At 38.3% G+C, this 27,428-nt stretch overlaps 1 protein-coding gene across 3 annotated transcripts in view; it reads right to left on the bottom strand.

Annotated features, from left to right (window-relative positions):
- LOC148352812 (protein TANC1-like) overlaps window positions 1-27,428 on the bottom strand; it is a 115,623-nt gene that overhangs the window by 42,731 nt on the left and 45,464 nt on the right. For 2 of the 3 annotated variants that reach the window (XM_088352461.1, XM_088352462.1), the window contains exons 4-7: window positions 26,081-26,185; window positions 12,788-12,924; window positions 8,710-8,899; window positions 7,050-7,382 (exon numbers count right to left, since the gene is read on the bottom strand). In XM_088352461.1, the coding sequence (XP_088208587.1) occupies window positions 7,050-7,382; window positions 8,710-8,899; window positions 12,788-12,924; window positions 26,081-26,185 (765 nt within the window). Of the gene's footprint in view, window positions 1-7,049; window positions 7,383-8,709; window positions 8,900-12,787; window positions 12,925-26,080; window positions 26,186-27,428 lie in introns of those variants that run through there. The other variant, XM_088352463.1, reaches the window with a different exon arrangement.

Below are 27,428 nucleotides of genomic sequence, written 5' to 3' on the forward strand. Positions count from 1 at the left end.
ACTTTATTCTTTAGACAGTTTGAGGAAGGAAGACACAGAAACAAACAAAAAAACTCTGATTTTGAAGGCACATTTAAAAATCACCAAGAAGCACGTTTTTGTACTATAATGAAAATTGTAGATTTGTCATTTGACAGAGCCTGCAACTGATATCTTTTCAGGATATGCTAATTAACTGGGACTTTGCGCCTGCTCATGGTGCAGACTGGTGGATTCACCCGCACAACAAATGCTAAATCAAAGGCAGAAGACAACACATAAAATAAGTAGTATGAACAAGACCAAGCCATGTTTTATGTATATAATACCAACCACATGTTTAATTCAATGAAGAGCATGTTCCCACTTTTGACCTCCAACAACTTTCCTTCTGTCATTTCGAAATAATGCACATTAAATTTAGACTTTGCTAAATTAACTATCATGAAGCTGCAAATTTACTCTAGTCCTGCTTGTCTGAATGATGAATGGTTGAGATGCTAATTCCTTATGGCCTATGTGCACGTGTTTGCGATTCTGGTTTTGGATTGCTAGAGTCTTCATCTGCAGTCTATTGCCAGGAAACGTTTGTAATGTTACTGTTTTTTGTTTTACTTAACATTATACTTCCTGGATGTCAGAACATTAACATCTGCTCTTTCGTTCTTAGCTTATGTTTTTTGAATGATGACAATCCTGCTTATGGTCTTGTGCTGAATACGTTAGCTTTGTCATACCCAGCTATTATCTAGTAAGCTCGTTTCTGAATAGCTCTTTATAGTGATTTAGCTCAGTTTTGGTAGTTCTGGAGTCTGAGGTGCTTGAAGAGGTTTTCTCACCGTTAGATACAGTACCATCATAAAAAAATGATTAGCATGAGTCCTTGGTCGAGTCCAAACCGATATCAAAGAAGAAAATTATACATTTGACTGCTTATACCATGCTGACTTAACCAAAACAACCCTCCATGATATTATTTATAACAATTTTTAATAGAACCACAGCTTTTTCAATAACTAGTCTGCTGCTTAAATTTGTGAGAATGCGCCTTGAGACATTCCCTGCTTCGATCATCCCTGGAAAACCAATTTCAAAGGAAGGGGAACCATCGGCCCATGAGTGTAGCTTTTACTTCTTGTGTGAGAAAAGAAAAAAGATGGAGCACTATAAATCTTCATCTCCTAGCTGACCTCTCATTTTTCAGCTTTTCTTTCTACACAAACAGAGGTTATATTACCTTTACTTCTTAAACGAGCATGGGGGGGAAATAATTTCGCGAGCTGCAGAAATGTTGCAGATGACTGCTAAACAGCTCGATACTTAAGTTCAGCACCTTGCGCAGAACATACCATATGTAAGTCAAAGCACAATCAGTTCAGTGCCAAACACGTTGCATTCTAAAGGAGTGTCAGTTTAAAACTCTAAAAAAATGTGTCTTAAGAGACGAATGTGTGAAATTAATTCTCTCGAATTAAATATAATGTATCATACTTTGTTGCAGAACAAAAATGTGGAAGTGAAATACATTTCAGACATGTGCAAGTGTACTGATGTACATTAATCTTTCAAAGTCTGGCTTCTATTGGTTGTTCACTTAATACTGTGATTGCCATGGTGACATGTACTTTGTCCTATTGAAGGGCAAAACCAGTGAGCGCTAATTTTTTTCTGAAACTGTCACAAAAACAGATAATTTGTTTTAAAATCTGTGGCTGAGTCATGACCTCTTTAAAATCTAACTCATTAAAACTCAACAAGAAAATAAAAGAGGGGCCAATATTAAAGCAACCTCCAGCAAACAAAAAACACAGCCATAGTTCACTTTTCCTGCTTTTTAAAGTCAGCTATGATCTATAACAAATCAAATAAACAGAATTTGGAGTGAAAGGTGACTTACGTAAAAGCATGGGTGGTGAAAAATCACAGAAAACGTTTCTTTTCCACCCTAAAGATTAAGGGGGCCCACTCGCAAGTGGGGTACGGGTCTCTTGAGAGGGGTCCCAGTGGATGAGCTCAGTGAGGCCACAAAAGGAATTGCTGTGCCCCAGTGCCCCGTGCAGGCACACTGACAGCATTCAGCTGCTGAGTGCGAGTCTTGGGCTGCCCCTCACTTTCTCACTGGCAGTTGGTAAATAAATGCAATGCTTTGCCAAATAGTGTCATGGCCAGCATACTTGTATTGTAATTATGTACAGTGATCCAAGGGCATGGCTGAGGCAGATGATCATCAGATTTTTTTTTAAATTGAAATGAACCGAGTTAAGAATTAATCGGTGGAGCTAAGAATGAGGGGTAAAAAAGACTAGCATGTGCACCAATTGGATGGATGAATGAGTTTAATGAAAGGTGTAATATAGGAGACAAACCTTCAATGTAAAAAGCAAAAACCCTACTTTTACCTGTGCTTTCGATAATAAAACATTCACATTGTAACCAATTTTACATTCGTAATTTCATCATATTCTTGCAAGGAACATATTCTATACCGGTTTAAACAACTCCATCTCCTTTTTGGCTCTCTGTTGAAACAGACTTGATGCATTTTGATCTGTGTCTGCAGGACATTACGCAAAGGGAAAATCTTCCTTTTTCTTAAAATATCCCCTTTACCTATTTTTACTGAACTGCAATGTGACTCACATTTTTTATGAGAAATCAGTATTGTGCTAAGATTCAATGAAGGAATAAACAGCAATAAATTAATTCTGCGCCTTGGGCGATGACTACTGATGAATAATTACTGATTCTCTATTCAATGCAGCAGTCTGGCAAAATAGAGTTTAACTAATATATCCTTTATACGAGATCAAGTTTTGACTCATTTTCCCAGAAGTTTTTGAAATTAATTGAGGTTTGCAGTGTTTAATCTTGAAGTCTCCACAGCATTTTGTTGAATCTAAGTTTCACTATGTATTCAGTTGTGATTTCATTCAAAACATGCGAAAATATTCTGATATGGTCGTGCTAACTTGTTGCTTTTCAGAGCTTTCAATTAATCTACAATTCTATTTTTTTCAGAATATGGAAAAAAAGAGAGATCTAGAAAACTCCACTTGGAACAGTAGGGCCAATGTGTGAACAACTTGTTCGCCGTGCTGTGCTTCAATCAAATATTATGGGACAATCTGATGTTGCTGCTGTACAGATAAAAAATATAAAATGAGAAGTATTTTCACACTGTGAACTGATTCATAGGTTCTCAAATCAACATCTACTACGGAAAAAAAACTCCACCACTATATTTATCTATAAGTAGCATCTGTGCAAATGTTTTCTTTTACGTCAAACTCATTGCCTAACACACAATACTAGTTTACCAAACGGAAAACCTCAGCAATGCCTCAATAACATTTCATCAATGTTTTGTACACAGTGTAGATCCTCACCAGTTATTAAATCAAAGGGTAACATCAATCTGACTTAACAGTGCTCTCGCGTGACAGCAACAAGTCCACAATGTGCCCCTTTCAGACCCCGGCTGCAGTGACATACAGACACAAAGAATTCTTGGAGAAAGGACATTTCATCAGATGTCACCGTGACCTTTTTCGGAGCACTTGAGTTTTTTTTTGTCTTGTCTCAGTCAATCCATGAAGTCCATGACAACGACAATTCATCACTACACACTTACGATAAAGGCCTCTGTCTTGAAACAAGGTGACACTGTTAGGAATGACGTTTGCAATCTGAGTTAAAATAAAATACTGGTGTGATATTTCAGCCGCTTGAGTCGATTGTGTTGTGATATTCTTGAATATGTCACATGACGGGTGGAAATGATTTCACACACATATACATGAGTTACAAATTACAATCAGATGTCACACACCAAAAAACTTGGAAAGTGCTCATGACCTTGCATGTCAATAAGAAGATATAACCAGACCAGTGATTGTAGGTTGATATAGAAAATGTGGAAAACAGTAGATCCTGAAATGGAATAAAAAGGAAAGCTTTACATCATCCTGGGCACGACCACAAAACTGTGCTAAACTGCTGAACACCACAAATGAATAGGAATGACATTCCAACTCTTACACTTCCTGTACCTCAACTACACCCAGATTACTATCAAATATGGGATACCAGGACGAAGAAAACAATATGGCTCGCTGATTCCCTGAACACTGAAGTTGAATATGTTATTAAAAGAGCATCCAGTATAATTAAGACAGTGATTAAAAAAGATTCAAATCAATATGAAAAGGAAGGGGGGTAGAAACATACTGCTTTTATTGTTTTTACCCTCCAAGGATTTATTTTGGATTTATAATTACCGGAATAGATTGGATCTCAGCAATCGCTAGATACGAGAAGCACCTGAATTTAAACAAAATAGCCCATATGTTACTGATCAATAATGCAAACGATAATCTTCTGCACAGCAGCTTTGGTGCATGCAGATTTAACACACTACTGGGGCTTCCTACCACAATTAATAGGATTTTAATAATTAATATGAAGCTTTTGCAAAATTGACTCAGGAATAGTATGAACAAAGCTGCATTGAATTGAGTTATCCATATAATTGTAGCGGGCCCTTTTCAGCTCGTTTTTGTCACTTCCATTATGAATTGTAAAGCGTTTGGCTAATTTGGTTATTTGAGAGCACTTCCAGTTTGTCTGATAATGAACCATAGTGAAAGACTGAGGCATAAAACCAACTACATGCATTTCCTCCTTGAGATCTCACATACCTGAATCCTATCATGCTGTTTTCAGTCTGGTCAATTGTCTGTGTCATGCTAAATTTTGGAGTAAAGGTCTAAACCATTTACATAAAATGAATGATAAGTCAATATATAAAACATCCTCTTTGCCAGATCTTTGAAAACACTACTGGTCTGTATCTGCTTTTTGATCTCTTTACAAAGACAATAAGCTGGCCAAGTTACTTTGTCTAATTGCAGTTAGTCACAACAAAAAAAAGGTCCTTTTTGCCACAACACACAAAGCAAAGACTGTTTTTCGCAGACAGAAAGTCTAATCGAGAATAGGTGCTGCCAGGCAAGAGGTGAGATATGGGGATTGAAATCCAAGACCACAGGTGCTGGCACTTACCTTGTGGAAATTAAAGTGTTTCATCATGTTTGGCATGAGCAATGATGATAAAATTTGATATAACTGTCTGCATAGTGGTAGACTTAACAAAAATACATTTTACTATTGCGAAACAGCAATTTCCTGGATATTATATGGCTCAAAGGTCAAACTTGGGCTCATGACGGTGACAGTAACATGTCAAAAGTCATCAAATAAATTAACAGAAATAATGATGTGTTAATATTTTTGATGACACAACAAACATGCAATGATAAGTACTAGAAATAATAGTTCAAGAATTTGCTGTCACTCTTTACTAAAGCTAAAGAATATTTAACTCACTTAAAAGTAAAAAAGCATACATTAAGAGGTCCAGATACAATATCATCTTTTCAAAACTAAATGTTGGTCTGTGTTGGAGATTCCGTGCAAAGAGTCAATTATTTAAGGATGAAACATGTTATATATTAACTATAACTTTCCCCAAAAGAAACTCAATACAGCTCTTAGTAATTGTGTATAAATGAAGCCTTCTTCCCTTGTCCTTGATATCCCCTTAAGGGCTTTGTCGGGGTAAAATTCAGGGTGTGAATTTGTAAAGGCACCCTAGAGGGCAATGCGGCATAGCTATGACATCAGCCCATAAACTCTCGCAATACACAGTATAGAAAGAAGCACGCAAAGCCACACATGAACTGTCAGATGTTTCCTGGCCTGCTCATTTTACGAGCTAGAATGTGTCCGCGCCATTTTTAATAATGTCAAGAAGAAATGTAAAAGGGTTCAGGACCCTGGGGACCACAAAGAATGAGTCAAGGACAACGTTATAATTGCCATGCAGGCAAAAATTCAAATGATATGTGAAACAAAATATGCTGAAAGAAAAGTGTGCAAAAGACGCTGTATTTCGCAGTCTTTCCAGAAAAGGACTGCTATTTTTTCTGCTAACTTTTTATGAGTGCCTCAGGCACTTTGCTGTCATATTTAGCATGTGCAGCCAGTTCCTTGCATGGATTAAGACGACCAGTTTGATATTTTATATGGAACAGACTAGCCTGCAGCAAACCTATAATTCACTTATTTACAGAATCAAAAGATGATCTAACAGTCAGTACAGAAGAATCACTTTACATAGGGCGCTGCACTCTTTGATGCTAGGCTAAACCCATAACCGGCTGTTTTGACTTGATCTCTATAGATCTTAAACATTCAAAAATAAGGTGGACATTATTTTAAATGTGCTAAAAAAAACAAACAAAACTCCAAGGTAAAGTGCAGTGACAACAGAAATAGAGGAGAGATGGTGCATTCAGCCATAGAAGGGACATTCCAAGATGAGAATGCAGTCAATCGTTCAAAAAACAACACATGACAAATGCGCAAAGCTTAAAGTGCACTGGCCGCCTATACAGTAACGTCCTCATTTACTTTACATCTGGCTTTTCTGTCCTATCACATTTGCCGACATAAGAAGTTCCAACACACTTCCGTTCCAACCACTTGTCATATCGCGGATACACTTGAATGTACCCATGAGACAAGCACAGCTTTGGTGCCAAGATGAGCAAGGTTAGGCTACTGGATCTGATTTAGTGAGTGCTGTTTTAACTAGCAGTGAAACTCCGGTCCAGACAGGTGTATTTCCATTACCCACAGTTTTACACAGGAACAAACCTTATTGGAAACCCTTATCATGTCATGAACCTCCAAACAAGCAGTTGGGTCATCAGCTGCACTGATATTATACTGTGAAGTTTACATACTTGAATGGCTACAGAGACAGAAGTGTTTTGTCAATAAAAAAGCAAGAAGATTGTAATGTGGTTATTTATGACAGACGCAAGGATTTGCCATTGAATGTTTTGGCAAGCTACTCACTTGCCAACTACAAACGTAGCTGACAGTCATCAGTATCCTGACAACATGCCCAGGTGAATTCTATAGATTTGACAGTACTTAACCATGAATTTTGCTTAAAAGTGAAATATTTGAAGGCTCCAGAATGTGAAAAGTAAAAAATATCTTACCTGCAACAGAGTTAGGTCTGGGCATCATCAGAAGAGACGATGTTTGTTGTGGGTATTGATTTCTTTCCTCAGACGAGTGGCATGATGGGTGTGGTGGTCCTAATGCTGTTGGGGACAACGCGTTGCCATTTTGCTGCTGGTCTGTCCAGGCTGCAGTATCGGCGAGTGCAGCTGAAGCGCCATTGGAGTCTTCCTCCGCCACAGGAGAGCAGGTATCAGCCCGCATGGTCTGTGCAAGGCCATGTCGACCATTGGCTCTCAAGCTGCCGTCTTTGCTCCACTCCAGGCTTGAGCCACTGCGATCGTCATTTTCCGAGGAGCTGGTGATGGTGGCTAGGATGAGAAATTTTTTGTATGTGTGTAAGGTTGTTTTGCATTTACAAAGGTTAGTTGTTGGTTTTTTGAACCAGGCATGACTTCCTTTGGCTATCGCATATAGGGCAGCTAATGTTATAAACTTTTGTGACATTGTAATGAATGGAAAGCACTGCCTGGAAGAGTTGTGTCAAAGCGTAGGTCACCATGGATGTAGCACAAGTGCCAAACCTTATGGCACATTGTTCTGTTGAATTGAAACACGAAATACAATGAAATCCTTTAATCTTCAATGACCAGGCCAATCTTGTGAGTCAAGGACCGTACCTATAGGTCAATGGGCAACTGCGTCATTTCAGCACGACAGAGTAAGCACCATGAGACAAACTACTACGTTGAAGACAGTTTCATCTCATCTTTTGACCATTACTTGTGTGTAATTTCTGTCGTTTACATTAGAAATGGGCAGAAACTATATTTCAAAGTTCTGTGTAATTCCGTCAAGAAGCTTTAACATAATAAAGTCGGATTATTCTGTTTTTGAAACTTGGGGTAAAACATCAAAAGGGTAAAAACCGGTAATCCCAGGAATCAAGAATCTGAATACTGGAAAAAAACTGATTTTGTTTTGTTTTTCCAATGTTCCGCTCCCGTTATGGACATGAATGAGATGCTGTTAAGAAGTGTCATAAAAACCCTTTTCATAAGATTTACCAAAATCAGAAGTTGCTCCGTCCACAAAAACTATAAATGTTACCTGACAGCATGTTTCCTCCAGGCCACTTGCCACGACAGGAGAGCATTATATGGCAACCTCCATAAATTATTTATCAGTCGGCTATGAATTGCTCTGGGCAGACGGGATGACAGACTCATACTAATTGTGCTCTTTGAAGAATGTACACGCTGCAGTATTGAAAATCCAAATGGTTGTGCTGCGCTATATGGCTTTGGGCTTTACTTTTTTACTCTGCAGGATCATCATGCACTTCTTAGTTTAGTCAAAATAAATCCCAGTCTTGTGGTCCTGACGTTGGCTTGTGGATCCTCTACGTTGTTATTCAACACACAGTTTGAAAATCAATGAAAAGTCAACAGAGCAGAGTGAAAGCAGACTGATGAACGCAAGTACCGTCTCTGGATGAAATACACTGCATAATAATAAGAGTGAAAGGGTAGGACACTGAAATTTGGAGTCTCAAGTCTGAAAAATGTGCTGGTAAATAAACCAAACCCTTTTTTTATCCCTCATACTTGTTCTGGCAGTGAATCACAATGAATTTTCTGTCTCCCGTTGTCGTATACAGAAAAATCAAAGACTGAACAAAAAGGCCCTTTTTTTTACCTATGATTCCACTGTCTTTACTCTCGAGAGTGGAGCTTGGACTGGTGATGGTCCCGCAAGGGCTCGAACGGCCGAGAGGGGGTCGGCTCGCGGTGCTGTTGAGTGTGGAACACGGGCTGTCTGTGCATGGCGACGCGGTGCTGCTGGTCAATGTGGAGCAGGGGCTGATACCCTGGTTTGTCACAGAGCACTGTGGTGGGGAGAGAAAGTAGAGGTTTGAACCCAGAACAAGGTCATTGAATCAACTGACTCGGGAGGATAAACTATAAGAGCCTAGCATACCCCTTCCCAAAAAAGACTTACCCCCCCACCCCCCCAAAAATAAATAAATAAATACATAAATAAATAAATAAGAATTGAGATATGGATCACGGTGGATATCACTCAAACATACCTGTCCACTTGGATAAATTAATTTTTTAAGATGTCTGATAGGAAAGAGTATGTGGTATTAATAACTTTCTAAAAAACTAATCATAGCATGCAGCTTTGAGGCGGGGCTAACCCACAACTAAAAGCAGCGGTGACTGAATATATGCAGGCTGATGCAGCAGTGGGGGATGCGGCATATGATTTGGCGCAGAACAAAGTGAACAGAGCAGCACTTATTTATTCCTGCGATAAAGCAACAATGGGTATACTTTATAATGTATGAAAAAGTCCTGAAAACATATCAGTTTTGATTTTTTGCTACTTTACAAGATTTTAATCAAAAACGGGGAAAAAAAAGAGTTATAACATTTCCAGACTATAAGGCCCACCTAAACACCCCAAATTGGCCAGAAAGTTAAAACTTTCAATCCAGTGCGCCTTACATGTGGATACAATTGGAAATACATACATTTTTCATTTGTGTGCTGTACTAGACGATACTTTACGGTGGTATTACCATACTCGTGCAAAGACTAATCAATCAAAAAACATGGCTGACCAAAATCGCCAAACATTTTATGCAACGGGCAAACATCTAAAAATCTAAATAAACTCAAAGTCCAAGTTATTATCAGATACACCAAATACTAGTTTCCCTTGTTGTGCTTTTTGGGATTTATTTATATTTTTCATGATTTCTTTTTTCTCCAGTCTCTAACATTCGATTCTGGCATTGTAAGTAAAAGTAGAGTGATGATGAGATAAAAGTGAATGCCTTTTCACATGTCATCTGGTCACTGGTGGTCTAGTTGTTATGTTTTGGCACTCGCACTACCGCGACCCCAGCTTGATTCATAATGCACGCAATTTTTGTGATTTTTGTCAGTGTTATTTTTCAATGGATCAATCATTGCACAATAATACATACCGATTAAATAATGTAGCTCTAACTGTTGTTTCAATCACATGCACCTAACAGTCAAGAGTGCCTTATATATGAAAAATATATGACAAAAGACTATCATTTGGGGGTACGCATTACAATCCGAAGCACCTCAAAGTGCAAAAATATGGTACATATTTTTAGTCCATAAGGAGATTGGTAAGATCAGGGGTCACCAACTTTTTAGAAGCAGTGAGCGACTTCACACTATTGTTACTGATTTGCTTAAAAGGCTAATAGTTCCATATGGTTGGTTGTATCCCTTAACCACTCAGGTCATAGGGGCACCATTTCCTGTGGTGTGTCTTGGACAAGGACAAGCTGGTGGCGTTCATCCCTCCCCAGGCCAACAAATCTTTCCACCCAGCCTCGAACCGGGATCCTTTCACTTGTTGGGTGAATGTGCTAACCGCAGAAACACTACTGTTTTGAAATAAAATCTAATTACTATGATATTATGCTATTACTTATCTCTAGTTGTTAGAAGTAGGGATGAAATAAACTCAGTCAACCACTAAAACATATGCCTTGTACATAAACATTGAGTGTTTAACATAAATCAATTATGTGCTAATTTGAAGACTACTTTGGAAAGATTGATCATGTATTAAAAACATTGATCATGTCAGTTATGTCAGTTTCAAAGAAATCTCTTAAACAGATCCAAAACATCACTTCTTGTTACACGGGTGAAATAATATATATAATAAAAGCAATCAAGGTTTTGGGTGAATTATTCCACAGCTGCTAAACCTCAACTAATAAGCACTGTCAGTCAAAACGCAATTTGGAAGCTAAATTGAGGACATGACGAGTGAGGGATGATAATCATGTTGAATAATGAAGTTCATTACGGCTTGAAATCACACAGGAACACGCAAAAGCTCCATAAAAGAATGACACATTTGCGTGCCTGCTTGGACCAAAACATGGCCTGAGAACCTTTCACATGTTTTGAAAAATATCTGCTTTGTAGTACAAATGGCACATTGCCCGGACCACTGTGCATGTGTGACAACCGTACAGCAGCTGCATGACAACCATAACAATCTGAATCTGTGCGGCTTTTCTGGTTCAACCGTTGCCTTTGACAAGTATTCTAAATTGACACAAAATGCTGAATGCTCAGAAAGAACGTTTTGCTACAAACACGTTTTGTGATGTGCAACATACAGAATATTCATTCATACATCTATCTGTTCATCCATCCATCCTGTTTATTATTCTAAGATAGAGTATATCATAGTTGAAAGAATATTGACGGCACTTTGGATTTCTAACAGGCATGAGAAATTATTGACATGATAAGTGTCTTTCAATATGAAATCAATTCTTACAAATGTGTGAAAATGTTTTAAAATTAGCCTATAAGGTACATATGTATTTTTTAGTGCCCTTTTACAAGACAGATGTTTTACAGTTGACTGAGCCTATTTTGACTATAATTCTAATAATTACAACTTGGTAATAACATAATAGTAACACTGTAACATCATAGTAATACAATTATGGGTTTTCACTTTAGAAATGCATAATAAACCTTCGTGCTAATCAGCAACAAAAAGTCGCTCCCAGCTTCAAAAGTTTGGAGACATTTGTTATAACAGTACAGTTTAAACAATTTTTGTACTAAAGGGTTAAACTATACTAGTACCACACTTTGTCAATAGTTCTATATCCTGATAACAGGGATATAAGACTGTTAATCATTTTTATGCTGCTTTCTACTAGAAACTGTAGATATGTCACATAATGTGTAGAACAGAAATAAAGCAATACTGAAGCAAATATTCCGATATCCTCAAGAAAGAAAATCAATATTACTAAAAACTACTGCAGAATGGCTTTCTTTTCAGTTGTATTTGATTTTAACCATTCACAGTTAGCAAATGTCCACAAACTTTAAGGGAGGCAGCACTAAAATTATTTTATATTAAGAATAAATGTGGAATAAACATTTATTATATTATAGTTAGTTATGTCACTACTTGACAGAGGTCCTTATGGCAAGGTGATTTTGTACTCTATCTTAAGATAACATGGGACTATATATTTCATAAAACAATTATATGCATTTATGTATGTTGGTCTACCAACCACGAAACCCATTTTTTAAATAATAATGTTGCAATGCACTAAGTATCTTTTTGTAAGAGTCACAATCCCTTTAAACTCATGACCACCTTGATCTTTTTCCATTATGCATAAATTAAGAAACAACTTTGGTTAAACTCCTTCAAACATTTTCTCTACCCGTGATAAAGACACCAAAGTGAAGGAGAATAGTGTGGGACTGTGCTTCTCACACAACTCTTAATTACTGAAGCAAAACAAAGTGAAGCCCATGACCGCCAATGTGACTATTTCAGGACCAAGGCTCAGACACTGTTGTTGCATGTTCAAGAGCCCCTGGGACAGCACTCAAGTTACTAACACACAGAGAACATTGAAAAGCTGGTCATGAAATACAGCTATTTGCAGCAATCTTAAATATTTGTTTGCCAGAGCGGATAAAAGTCAAGAGGAGGCACTTACAACGCATTCCCATCCAAAGATAATACAAAGCGGGGTCAAAAGGAATGAAGCGGCAATAAAAAAAAACAAAATCCTCTGAAACCGCTGCCACAAGTCCTCTCTCTCTACTCCACTGTCATCCCTCTCTCTCACTCACTCCCAATCTTTCTTAGTTCTATCTGTATGCTGCAACAGAGGACAAGGCTGCTTCTCAAACACGCGGGAGGGTGTTGGAAAAAAATCAAATACCTTCTTTTCATTCTTGTCGTCCATAGGTATGCGTGCTGAACCCGGGATGCTTTCTCCAAGTAAGAAGCCCAGCCTTGTCATCAGTTCCTGGGTGGCGGGGGAGGAGGAGGAGCTTGGCAGTTTCTCTGTTTGCCGGTCTGGAGAACGAGGGGAGAGAGAGACGGAAAGACAGCAAAAGAGAGACCGGGTTAGCGTGGTTCTCGCAGGGACACTCTGCTTGACACGCTTTCCCTAGTACCTCTACAAAATGCTGTGCTCTGCACCATCCAGCTGCTGATCAGCTGCTGCACTTCCCGTGAGGGAGAACGGGCACTGGAGCCTATGCATGTGACGATATCTGTGTGAGTGTTTGCTCCTCAGGGCTCTCTGACTTTCTTTACAGCGCACACAAAAAGAACCTCTGAATATCATCAAATAAAATCCCGTAAAGCACTTTTGAGGCAATAGATTGCAACTCAAAATGTTGGAAAACACATTCAGTGTACAAAAAGACAATAAACCCCACCAAACAACCCAAAAACACGTAATACACAGACACGCGCAACGGGTTAAATGCAATAAAAACTAAACCTCATGTTGAGGTTTTTGAGTTTTTCCTTGCCCTCATGTAGGTTTTTTAGATCAGGGAATTGTGTAATCATGGTCTGTGGTTTGCAATAATCTGCGGTATGTGCAGCCCTTTGAGACTCTTTGTGATTAAGGGCTATTACAATTAAACATGACTTGACTTGACTATAAATCAAATATGATTATGACAAGGCATGGACTAACCATGTGAGGAACGGGACCTGAGGAAGGGTTATCCACACTGATAGGGATGGCAGCAGATGGCCTCAGGATTTTAACCATTGAACTACACTCTACCAGTGTGCTCCCCCAAATGAGGAAACACTGAAATATAAAAATAGAAATAAAAATGACTGCAGAAAAAAAACATAAAAATGTGAATTAAAAGTAAAGCATGATACAGTAAAAGATTAAAAGTTAAACATATCAAAACTAACTAATAATGATCAATTAAAAGCCATATTAAAAAAAGTGGGTCTTGAGCCTCCTCTTAAAAATATCAAGTCCCCGCAGACCTGATGTACTCCGGCAGACTGTTTCATAGGTGAGGGCCAAAGTGGCTGAATGCTGCTTCACCATAGGTTTTGGTCATCACCCTGGGAACAGTCAACAAACTGCTGTCAGAAGATCCCAGTCTCCTGATGACATCCCCAAGCGGAAGAATATATCGGTTGAAAAGTACAGGGCCTAAAATTGAACCTTGGGGACCCTCACATGTAATTTCATGGGATCTGGAGGAGCATGCAGCCATACCCACTAAAACATGTCGGTCAGTGAGGGAGGAATAAAACCACTTCAAAACAGTACAAGAGATGCCCACCAGATTTCTGTTAATGAGTGGACATAGGTTTGCTGAAACAATGCTATTCCAAGGCATTTAATTTCCAAAGTAATACTTTTACAAAAACTTCAAATAACAGAGTTGTCTACAGTAGGAATGCAAAGACTAGTTTAAGACAAAAATTGATAATAGAAATACACGACAATGGAATTAATTGTCGCCAGACATGTTTTCCCAACAAAGTGAGGCATCTCTACATAAATATAAACCCTGCCGAGATCTGCACTTGTGCCTCTGTCTCGAGTGGTATCATAAACATGGAGAAATGGGTGCGTCAAATTCAAAACTTCTAAATTTTGGTGCATTTTAGCCTGGATAATGCCAGTAAAACAATTACTAGCAAAGTTTGCAAAGCAGAGCTTGCGTATTATGGCAGTCGCTCGGTGACGAACAAAACTTTTAAAGAACATGTCGGACGGATGAACAAAACAGTCTGACTCCCCACGGTAAGATTCCACTGACATTCAAGCCAATATGGTTTTATGATATGCATTGTACACTTTATACTTGTATATTTTATGATGAAAACAAGCTTGAGCGTTATGCCAGACTTTGCCTGAAAAAGTGTTTACAATAAAATGCAGGCATTCCAGAGAACAAATGCCTGTTGAAACTGTTGAAAATACGTTCTTTTGTTAAAATGACAGGATGTAATATTTAGTGCCTCTTAGTTGGACAAAAAACTTTCACTCAGTAAAACAAAAAAACAAAAAAAGGATTTGAATACTTAAACTATCATACCAATGTTAATTTCCATAGAAAAAAGTTGTCGGCCGAGAATTTTTTTTTCTTTTAGATAGTGAAATCTGTACTCGCGCCATGTTTGTCTGGAATCTTGTTGCTACGTTGTGCTCTGTGGCACTCGTTTTTGTTCCCATTAGACAACTGTGCCATCCAGTGGTCAAATATTACACACTAGGGTTTGAAAGTCTTTACAGTTGACCACTGAAAGTACATCACAAAATCCAAATATTTGTTTTATTTAATGTGTTTATTATCATTTTCCACATGATTATAAAGACTTCATGCTAAACTAAAGAAAAAAAAAAAACTTTTCAATTTTTCAACCGTTTCCATAGTCGGTGACTGATCGACTATCAAAATAGTTGCTAGTTGCAGCTAGTTCAGTAGAAAAAAATCTTCACAGGCCCCACACTCGAGCTAGGACGCAGAATGTATGTGAAATTATAACGGGAAAAACAAAACAATTGCGTTAATTTAAATGATGATCTGTTATTAATAACATGGATTTGCATTACAGTAAAGCCGGGGACACCAACGTGGTAGCTCTGTAACACCTGAACACCTGAGTAGCTCACAGACCGGTTCGGAAAATAGCTCACCAGTAATGGTTTAATGCAATTTTCTAGGTAGTCTGATTTCTAACTCGCATAAGAAATATTTTAAATGATTAGTGTCTTTAAATAAAAGATACAGTTTTTCCCGAGTGGTTTTTAAAATTAGCCTATATTCATATAATATATGTAAAATCACTCAGTGCTCTTAAACGTGACAGTGTCACAGTTGCCCATGGCGCCCAATTGGTCCCGGCCGTGTGGCGCCAGCTGCGGCTCGTTGACAGATTGGCTTCCCTCCTATTTAAGCTCAGTGCTCTCACTCACCCTTTGTCAGTCCGTCAACGAACCTCTGGACCCGCAAGACGTGGGTTTTGACTCTGTCCGGTTTCCTGCTTGTGTTTCCAGTCAGGTATCGTTCCCGTCTATTTTGTCCTGTTAAATATTAATCTCCAGTTTCATTTCCGTCTATCTCATCCTGCTCGTTATCGGACTCCAGTTTCCAGTGCCTGGTATCTATCCTGTCTGTACCGTCCTGTCCGATATCTGCTCATGCAATTCGTATCGATCTTGTCGGCCTCTGGCTTCCTGTCATTCCACGCCAGACTGCTGACTTACGTCTTCCGCCTAACGATCGCTGCGTCACTGGCGTCTTGGGTTAACAATCATGACTGCCCCATTTCCCGAAAAATAAAACTTGCGTGAGAAACATCACGCATCTGGGTCCTCATCCTGTTCCGGTTCTTGACAGACAGATGTGTTAGTGGTTGATTGAGCTTGTTTTAAGCCTACTTGTAATAAATAAAACCCGGTAGAGACACAATAATAACATAGTAAAAGCATAGTAATGACATAATAGTAACACAAAAGTAGCTCTAACCTTAAAAAAGGTTGATGACCATTGTATTCAATCAACCCCTAAAAAAAGAATGCCAATCATGTCTGATCAAATTTACCTTTTAATCACTGGCAACAGCGTGTCAGTCATTGAAAAGCAGCTTGAAGACAACATCATACCACTATTTGGAGACCAAGTATTAATACTAATACTTGACAACAGGTATGTAACTTAGCATTAGTGGTGTCCCTGTGATTATTTGGTATGTATATCACAGCAGTGGGCACTGTGAAAAAGGACCATATCTAAACAATACAAAGTGTTTTGAATATACTGTACTGTATCGAAATATATCTTAGATCAACTCCTAAAGAAACTAAAACTGAATTAAAACTGTTTCTTTGGAATTCCTATGATTATTATTGTATTTTTACAATAAAGGAGTCAGTGTAACTGCTGATGAGTGCAAAAATGTCTGCAAATCAAGACGTCATTCAGCAAATGGGTCTTCCAGATCTCGAAAATCAAATGTATATTTTCCTTACTGTCGCTTTAAAAATCCGGGCCAAAAGCCAATGCAAATAAGTTGTCATATTATTCATCCGTGGCATAATCAAACACAGAATATGAAAGAGGAATCAGAGAAGAACAGATGGGAGGAGAGAGAATGAGGCAGACGTCCAAAGTACACAAGCTTATTACGCTGCTCTCCATCAACTCTCCCCTCTTTTTTGTCTTCATTTGCTCTTTCTTCTCAAACCCCCCTCAATCTTCTTCTTTTTCAACTTGCTTCTAGCAGTACGTTTTATTAAATGCAAGACTGTCAAGTAGCAGAGAAGAGGTGGAATATTCGATAGTTCCAAAAGTAATTCAGCCAAGATTTGCGCATGCAAGATTGGCATGAAATTGCCCTTGAACAGAAAAGATGCTCTTTGGTTGCCAACCTGTTCATGTTCATTAACTTGTTGGCTTGCTCAAATGTCCTCTTTTTAAGATCTAATAAATCGAAATAAGAAAAAAACACGATTTTTGATCCTTAAAAGTTACCAGCTGCGACTCACGACTGCTGATATATGAAAAAGCTGTTCAACAACTCAACAAAAAAAGTACATAATATGCTGTGGGAGCCACTGCTACAGCATGACCATTAGCACTATTGGCCTATAAACAAAAGTAAGGATGACCAGGCATTGTAAATATATCAGATTAATATACAGGTGTAATAAAAGTGACCACCGGCGGCAGTAATGAAAGCAATGCCGCGCCCTCAACAAGGACAGAGGAAGTTCTTCAGTCTCTTTATGGTTTCAGCTCAGTAGAATGACGACGTTGACATTATGCCCAAGCATAAATGAACATGAGATTTACAGAATCAGGGATGGCAGTATCTTCTGGAAAAATGGTCCATGCTCAAGCATTCGCAAAGTTTAATGAAACATCAGGCTGCTATGATTGCCTCTAAAGGCTCTAATTAACTCCTCTCGCCTTGATGAATCCCGGTTATTAACTGACCCCATGTGAGTGCCTGCATGGCTACACTAGGCTTATTCAGCACATTTGAAAGATTCCTTTTTGGGGTTTGGATTTGGTCATAAACGTTGAATGAAAAGAGAAATTAGTGGATATGGAGGTAATCTTTCTCCCTTATGGTGCATTGACTATAATTGAAATTCGACAAACCAAGGGTGGTAAAACTTATGGACCCGAGGGCCGCATTGGGTTCTAAAATATGGCACAGTGGATGGGGCAGGAGGGTAAAAAATATTTATTGATTTATGAATTTCATTTTAATTACCTACCAAGTCAGTACAACATACATTCCTTCTTATGCACAAAATTTAACAAAATAGATTGGAAAACTTAAAATGCAGGAGGGTAGCTCAAAAGTATATATATTTTTAAGATTCATACAATATAAATACAATTAGAATATAAAGGAAAATGTTACAAATGAAAAATGAATGTTGTTCTTGAGCGAAGTAGACTTTAATGTGCATTTAAGATTGCTTTATAAATATTGTATTATTATTATTACTATTATTATTATTAGAAGGTGCAAATGGCGACACTGGAGACATGCGTGACACATAGTTTTCATGGACGCATAATATCTTTAAATCAACAAATTAGCTCAGCTAATTTAAAAGCTTGTTGAATGCCACCAATAGGGACCCAGCTTGTGTGTCATCAAATAATTAGCACTCGTTTAACACTTATTTGAAGTTACATGCCATCGTTGTTGCTAATTACCGTCATGATCATTCTGTCAAGTCTCAAATCGTGTCGTGCGCTGTCCACTTTTATTCACTTTGCCCATATAATTTTTACCGATGGGTATAAATGCCAAATTGAAACTGACTAAAAAAGAAAGTAAAAAACAAAACATTGCTAGAAAACGATCCGTTTAAACTATTCGATTAGGTCTGAACATGCGTAAAAGTGTCACTCACACAGATGGCATACTCCCATAGATGTTTAAATGTGCCATCTATTAGAAAATAGTGGGTATTATATATATATATATATATATATATATATATATATATATATATATATATAGATATATAAAATGGTATTACTTGTTTACACGGAGGTCGGAAACCTATGGCTCGCAAGTCATATATGGCTCTTTGAATGAGTACATCTGGCTCAGTGATAAAACAAAGCGTGTGCAATTATTTACTGTATTGCCACATGCAAAGCCGATTTTAGTCCAAAACAGGGACAACACTGATTAAGCAGTGGGTTCGGTCCAGTATGTATAGGCTAGTCATAATTAAAGTTTACATTCAAGGTGACACACCAACAGACCTCGTTTTGGCTGTTCATCACAAAAGAATTATTTATATTAAGGCTCATTAAACAATCTATTTCCATTGTTGAGACACTTTATTAAGAAACCCACTGAAAATTCTGTAAACAACCAAAAACTCCAGCAAAGCACCCAGATCAATTTGACTTGGTGAATGATAAGAATGGGCAGAGCTATACACACAGCGCATGCACTCCTCCCGCTTGCCCAGCACCATCTGCAAGGTAAACACGTTGGTATCCTTGTTTGCAGAATTTTGTGACATTTTTACAAAATAACTTTACTCGCATCTTGTTTTGAAACCATTATTTAGGACAAAAGACAGTCAAAATGAACCTCAACACTCAAATAACTGTGGATGGGAGACACATTTTAAGTGGTATATTTTTGTTGACACAGGGTCTGGCATTATTATCATTTCATAGATTTGATAAAATCATCAAACATCACACAGTGAACCAAAATGTGCTAAGGAATTAGCTTTTGTCTGGAGAGTGGGTTTGGCAGTTTTGTTGATTTTTGTCTAAAAATATATGGTGTGGCTCGCTCCAAAAAATATAAATATGTTTGCTTTTATGGCTCTGTAGGTCAAAAGGTTCCCAACCTCTGTGTTAACATATATTTACTATTATCGTTTGGCAGATCAAAATAAAAATCCAATTGTTGCCCTAAGTTTGTAGTTTGCCTACACCGTAACCAAGTCTATCTCTAAATCTTTTGGCATGCCTTAAAAAAATGGTTGTCGGGCAGGTGTGAAATGACAGGAGAATGAAGAATAAAAGGGGAGGCAAAGAGGGAATATGTTCGCTCATAAGAGCTGTCTCGCCCCTCTTCCTGCTGAGAATACAATCCAGCCGTTGCTCATTAGCAGCTGGAGTTTCACAAGCACAAGAGTGGGGCCGATTTAATGAAACCTCGATGAGAACATGCATCCTGCCTCCTCGTTTGGGTTTAAAGATACCAGGTGACAAGCACCCGAAACAAAACTGTGCACAATTATGTTAGCAAAACAATGTTTGCTTGTGTTCAGTGGCACGTTAATAACATAAACAGGTTAGATGTTCATCAAATGCTATAACTACATTATCTACCAAGCAACTCATAGGAACTTTCAATTTATGTTAATCGGGGCGAAGAATAAAAACAAAACATCACCGACAACACTAAATTCATCCTATTGTTGTCATTCTACCTTTATTCAGAAAGGCGCTATTCATTTGCGCTATGGGTGCCTTCCAGATAGTCTTGTTTGTGCTTCTTATTGCCACCTCTGGCCTAAAGCTTATTTGCAGCTTCCAATTTATTTAATTTATCAGTTTATTTGTCAGGGATAATGTGATAGGGCACAGACATAAAGACATTTGCAGCTGATGTTGAACATATAAGGTTAGCAAATGCTATTTTAGAAGCTTGGTCCCATTTCCAAACTAAAACAAAAAAACACATCTATCTAAAATGATAAAATGATGTAACAATGATTTTATAACGATAATCACAACAATTGGGAGTGTTTCTGGTCGATCTTTTTTTTGCCATATGTTCCATACGTAAATTAATTACTTGAACTCCTTTTCAAGATTGTGCATCATACTTTGCCATTTCCTTGAGTACTTTTTCTACTTTGTTATAAAAGAGAGAAAAATCCGTAAATCATATTTTTTTTCTTTCAACCTGCAGATTTTTGCCAATTTCTTAAGAGATAATAATGATTATCACTGTCAGCCAATTAATCTGTTGGGCTGTACAGTAGTGAGGGCAACCAAAAGACAAATAAAACCTTATTACACAAAAGATGGTGTTTGATTTTCAGGAAAAAAAGCAGTAGATATTAATAAACATTTAGCAAATTTAAAAACAGAGCCAAACTACCAGGCAAGATTCAATATTAACAAATAATCTGAAATGCCACGGCATGACATTGAATTATTGCAAACCCTAAATCCCAAAAGAAATTACAGCCCATTTATCCACACTGCTACAAAAATACATAAATTATCCCCAAATGCTAGATACCGCATTAAACCTGATTATTAGTTCTAAGAAGCGACAATGGACTGTGATTTGGCAACTGTGCAATCTTTTATAAATGGTTTGCACAGCTGCCAAAAGTTTCATTCCAAAATAGAAAATGAAACCCCTTTTAATGTGAATAAATATGAATGTTTCAAATAAAAATGGAGACATTACTCAACCCAGTTTATGTGATCCACTACAGTGGGATGGATACAAGAAAAAAATAAAAAATAAAATAAAAAACAGTAGTAGTGTTCAAAAATCAAAATACACAGTATTCCTTAGGTTTTCATGGTTAATCCGTTCAATGACCACCCGTACTAAGCGCATTTTTAGTAAGAAGAAAATTATAACACCAAGAAATTGTTTACTTGTACACATAAATCCGCATTGACTAATAGGTCAAAAATTTGCCTTTTTGGAAAGTGTGCAGCTCGTTACTTCAGTCGTAAAAACAGCACTGACTTTGAAAAAACAAACATGATGCCAATATTAAGGCATGGTGGCAGTGTGATGGTCTGGGGCTGCTTTTCTGCCTCAGGACCAGGATAACTTGCTGTGGTTGACGGTAAAATGAATTCTGGTGTTTACCAGAAAATCCTCAAGGAGAAAATCCAGCCATCAGTTCGTGCCCTTGAAACTCAAGCTTTCATGCAGCAAGACAATGATCCGAAACACACCAGCAGGTCAAACTGTGGATACCTCAAAAAACAAAACAAAATGGAGGTTCTGGAGTGGCTAAGTCGAAGTCCGGATTTCAATTTAATCAAACTGTTGTGGTCTGACCTTAAAGGGGCAGTTCTTGGCAGAAAACCCTGCTATATGGCAAATTTGAAACAAATTGGCAAAGAAGAGTGGGCCAAAATTCCTCCTCAGCGTTGTGAAAGACTCATTACCAATTATCGTAAATGTTTGATTTCTGTTTTCCCTGCCAAAGGTGGCCCAACTCGCTATTAGGTTCAGGGGGACAACTACTTTTTCACCTACGGTCAGGTAGGTATCGATTGCTTTTAATGCCTTATTAAATTGAATCAATGTTTCAAAACTGCATTTTGTGTTTCCTTGGGCTGTCTCTGTGACTAAAATTGGTTAAATAATCTAAAACCTGAGTGATAAATATACAAAAAAACTGCAATACAGAATTCAGGAAGGGGGCAAATACTTTTTCACGGCAATGTAGATCAAAACCACCCCATGATGAAACAGGTGTCAAGCCAGGACCTCCTTGGAGAATTTTAACAGGGGGAAAGCAAAAGGCGGCTAGGAAGGCTGTAGTATAGCTTCATGAATGGTTCCAAGTTGATTGGCGGGGACAAAACTTTGAAAACACAGCTGAAACCCTCCGAGAGCACTTGAGCGGCAGTTATAAATGCACCTGTGCACCGTCACACGCAAACTCCCATTCAAACAAACTGAAATGTACTCAGAGGCACACATCTAAAATCAAAAAACACATTTATGCACATGCTCTGGAAACTCGATCGCTTCTGAAAAACGCAGCTACGTTGAGACAACTTGACTGTAGGACAAATATGTGTTTCCTTTTCTTGGCCCTGACGCTGTAACGACAATTGGAAACTTGACCAGACTGAAGCACAAAGGAGAAAACGTGGGACCATACAAGAGTGCTGCCATAAAAATTGAGATAAACAATACGAAGAGAAAAATCTCAAGCCATATTTTATGTCCTTTTCTACACCAATAAACAAAGAAAAAATGATTTTTTTTTCCCTATATTTAAAGCTCACTCTGCAATCCTTTAAAGTATGGGTTGCCAACGTGGTGCACACGGGCACCAGGTAGGCCCCAAAGAACACCTGAGTAGCTCGAAGGCTAGTTCTGAAAACAACATTAACTAGGGAATTTTATCTGTAACCTATTTTATCACTACTTTGAGTAATTACAACCTAAAATAACATAATAGTAAGTACATAGTAATAAAATAAAAACTTATTTTAGAAATAAGTAGCCCTGCAGGATATTCAGTAACAAAGAAGTAGCTATTGGCTTTAAAAAAAAAAAACCTTGGTGATGTCTGCTTTTAAGATTCTACATGGCTTTGTAACTGATTTTGTATGCAAGTAACAAGCTAGCAAGAATCTTTAGAGGAAAATAGAAACACAAAGCACAAAACTCCCATAAATATGAGACCGCTCCTTCATCATAAATAGATGCATTGCACTGTTGAAATGTCTGTTAATTAAATTTTCTACACAAATGATAAAAAGTGATTATCATATCACTGTGCAGAACTTTTATTATGGATGTGTTGTTACAATTCAATATAATAAGCTTTTATGAGGTACCTCCTAGCACATAAAGAGTTGCAATAAACGTTTTTTGTGAGAAGGTGGTCTGCTTATTTAACAACTGCAGGTGGTTGCTTTAATGGAACACAGGTAGCTGCTGACCTTTCTACTTTTCTACAAACAGTAAGTTAGTAAAGTAGAACCATAATAAATTGAAATACCTCAGGAGTTGAATTATAATTTACACCAAAGTGTGAGAAAGTAATATACATTACACGCGCAAAAACTCAGGAACATACAGAATGTCCAAATAACCACGAAGATTGAAGCCAAACACTAGCAACATAAGGTAAGGACTTACCTTACTCCAATTAAAAATCTCCATAACTCCATGAAATGAAAAATCCCAAGCAGTCAAAACGTAACTCCCTAAAGAATGCCAGCAAAGCACCAGGCAGCTGTCATGAGGTAACGGTTATCCAGCCTCAACTATCTGCTGATAGTCCACTGCAAGCCTAAACAATGCTGTGAACTGAGCTGAATGTCAAGACACGCCCCCTGTGCTTCGGTATGCAACAGTTGCCACTTTCTGTAAGCATGCAGGACGGGCAAGCACTTCCTAAGCTGCCTCGTGCTTCAAGATACCACTACCTGCATCATTGAAAATGCCTGCAGGGGACATGTAAGCCTCTTTGGCTAAAATGAAAACAAAGCATTGCTTCAAACACACAGCTGTTAACATGCAGTTTTATGAAAGGGCCTCCAAAGTTTAACTTTAAGAGCAGACCGTTTTAAATGAATCGACTTTTTGGAGCTTTCTTGGAACTCTAAAATGGCAATTTATTTCCTAGAAACACAGTCAAGATGTTTTATGCTTAGGAAAAAAGCTTGATTGATACTTTTGTACATACAAGTGTGAGGACACTTAGCTATGACTTTTTTTTTTCTCAGCCACGCTTGTGGTAGTGATACAATTAGCATTTATCAGATAAAACTCGCTTGGCAATTATTTAGGCGTCAAACATTTGGGAAGAACAGCAGAAAAAAACAAAATCTAGCATTACAACACTTAAGATTTTTGGGGGAGTATTTGTCAGTTCCTAGTGCTTGTCTGGTCTTAGAATGCACCGCGAGTCCGGAGCACAATGCCAGTGGATCCTTTGGAAGAGGCAGAGTTTTTATGAACAAGGCGTTCTACTTCCTGGAGAGAATTTACTCCACAAAAAAATTAAATTTAAAAGCGTCAGCATTGCGTCAAAGGGAGGATATATTCATCTAATACCCCAAGTTTATTGTGAAGGAGCTTAAAATGAAAGGATGTTTCTCCTTTAAAACGGACAAATCTTTACATTTTATTAGTTCCTTGCCTTGTTGTAGCTTGTACTGTATATTTCACTACAAGAACAGGTTTTGGTTTAAAGATAGATTTTTTAAACACAAAAAAATAAAATGCCTACACAACTGTCTGTCAATGGTCATCTGCCACAGCTAGCTAAAGCCATTTATAATCCTTCCAAAGGTTTTCAAGAGTTGACCAAGCCTCTAGAGGACTTTAAATAGCTTTGTTGAACAATGAGAAGAAAATAAACAGATAATTGTCATATCACTAATTGACTGCTCAGATTGTTAACCAGGCCTGACCCTGCTCTTTAAAGCCAGACACAGCATACAACTTGGCAACCTAAAGATGACAAGTTATTCATATATGCCAGCATGTCCAATGTCCGGCCCAGGGGCCAGTTACGGCCCGTGATAATATTTTTACTGGCCCGCGGCCTCTGTCAGACAAACACGCTGACTACAAAAAGGTAACTGGAAACAAACAGTAAAAAGGTGAAGCAACTGGAAGCTGTTTTAATGGCATAGCAGCGCATTTTCCCTGGACCCTGCGAGTGAAATGAAAATGCTACAAATGCGAGCTAACAGGTCTCGACGCTGATCACGAAGCACTGCAAACATTTCATGGAGGATGAATTTATTGAAGACTGTTTGAAGAATACCAGTCTGAATAGTCAGCCCTCACACATTTTCAACTTACCAAATCTGGCCCCGCTTTCTGAAAAGTTTGGACACCCCTGACCTATGCATTTGTTCGCTACATTGTAGATGTTTATCTCCAACAAGGGGTCCTGGAATGTAACCCTGACTATAAACGAGGGACTACTTTATTTGTATAGCAGATGTTTTGAGATCCCCCAGCATCACCTTCCAAGTCTAACATTGTAGCATCAACTGAAACCATAAAGGCTGACCTCACACAAAAAAACGTGGAAACAAAACCACATGCACACGCAGTTTTTGAGAAATTAGTTGCTGGAGCCATGACATTACTCAAAGAATGCAGTGCTTGAGTGAGACAATTCTTCCCCACCGCACACTGGAAAATTGACTCCTCTGTAATACAAACAGGCGCTTTCAAATAAACACGGCAACCTTGTGTTTGCTTTAGGGGTTGCATGACAGGACTGAGCTCAGACACTGCGGCGGTTCTGTGGACCACTTATGTTGGTACTGACAAAGTTCTTGCATGGTAGAGATCCATAACCCTGCCCCTTAAAGGCTTGAAAGCATTTACTTTAGCTTTTGTGACATACACAACAACACAATGAGGTTTCAAGTAATTGCATGTGCAGTGTAGTATTTTGTTCAAATTCCAAAGAAAGAAAAGCAAAACTCACCATTGCGTGATGACTCCTTGTTATCACCCACTTTCCTCAGTGCTGAAACGATGGCATCAGAAGGTACACGAGGACTCTCCACATACTTGGGTTTCCTGACTGGACCTGCCACCGTGAACCAAAGAGGCAAAAGAGACAAGATTGCATTTGTGAGAAAGAGAGAGATAGTGAACAAGAGGGTAGGAAGGAAAAGAAAAGAAAAGCCAAGACGAGAGGCGTCAGAGAAGGAGAGAGAGAGAAAAGAGGGAGAGAGGGTTATTGCTGAATTAACATGTTCCAGATGGGATGAGAAGTGGTGGTGTCCCAGTTGGACCGGCTACACACACACATTCACACACACAATGTCCATAGCAACTCTGGTCAGTCTGACAAACCTAGATATTGTCTGCATGACTACAGAGTGCTAGCATGCCCTGGGAATTTAACAGGCGACAGGAAACTGCAGCAATTTGCCTCTTAGCAAACTTTTTTGTAAAAAAGAACTGAACACGCATGCACTGCTATCGATGGGAGGGACAATAAACAGGCTACTCTACCTTAAGTATGCCCTCCTATTGCTATGGAGATAAGTTGGAAAACTTTCAAACATAAGTGTTTCAGAACGGTAAATCTGGAACAGTTGTGCATGGTCAAATGACTCCTCGTCTAGTAACATGATGACCGAATTAGAAAAACCCGGAACGTCACGAGTGCTAGCTCCACATTACCTTCATCAGGATAGGTGTCATAAAAAGTTTAATTCCAGGCTGTCCTAGAATTATTTGATCGTGCTCTTAAAGTTTTCACTAATCGTACTTGTGAGACCAGAAGAAGAAGAAGAAGAATTTACTTTTATTGTCATTCTTTGTAACAATGCACACAGAACGAAATGTCGATACACCTGACCCATACAGTTAAACTGTAGCGAGCCGATGCAGCCGCAGCCAAACAGGGCACAGCCATTTTAGTCATTAGGTGACCAAACCCCCCAATTCCAACCCTTAATGCTGAGCGCCAAGCGGGGAGGCAATGAGTACCAATGTTGTAAGACTTAGGTATGACTCGGCCGAGGCTTGAACCAGCAACCTCCCAGTCTCAGAGCGGGCGCCCTACCATCTAGGCTACTGAGCTGGTCTTCGTTGACTTGAAAAGTGCTATATAAATGCAGACCATTAACCATTGATTTATTATAAAAATGGGATTTTTTTCCAGACAAACCTCTTCAGCAAACTTCATCTCATTTGTTGATAACACACAAAAAAAATCATTTATCTTATTTTTCTCTTTAAAGTCTTTATTACTTGTTTACCCTGGAGAGACGTGTCTAATCTCATTGCAATGTTTTACTACGCTTTTATTAATTACAATA

The sequence above is a fragment of the Urocampus carinirostris genome, chromosome 14 (genome assembly GCF_059441175.1).
Source record: "Urocampus carinirostris isolate Australia breed hairy pipefish chromosome 14, RoL_Ucar_1.0, whole genome shotgun sequence".
NCBI lineage: Eukaryota > Metazoa > Chordata > Actinopteri > Syngnathiformes > Syngnathidae > Urocampus > Urocampus carinirostris.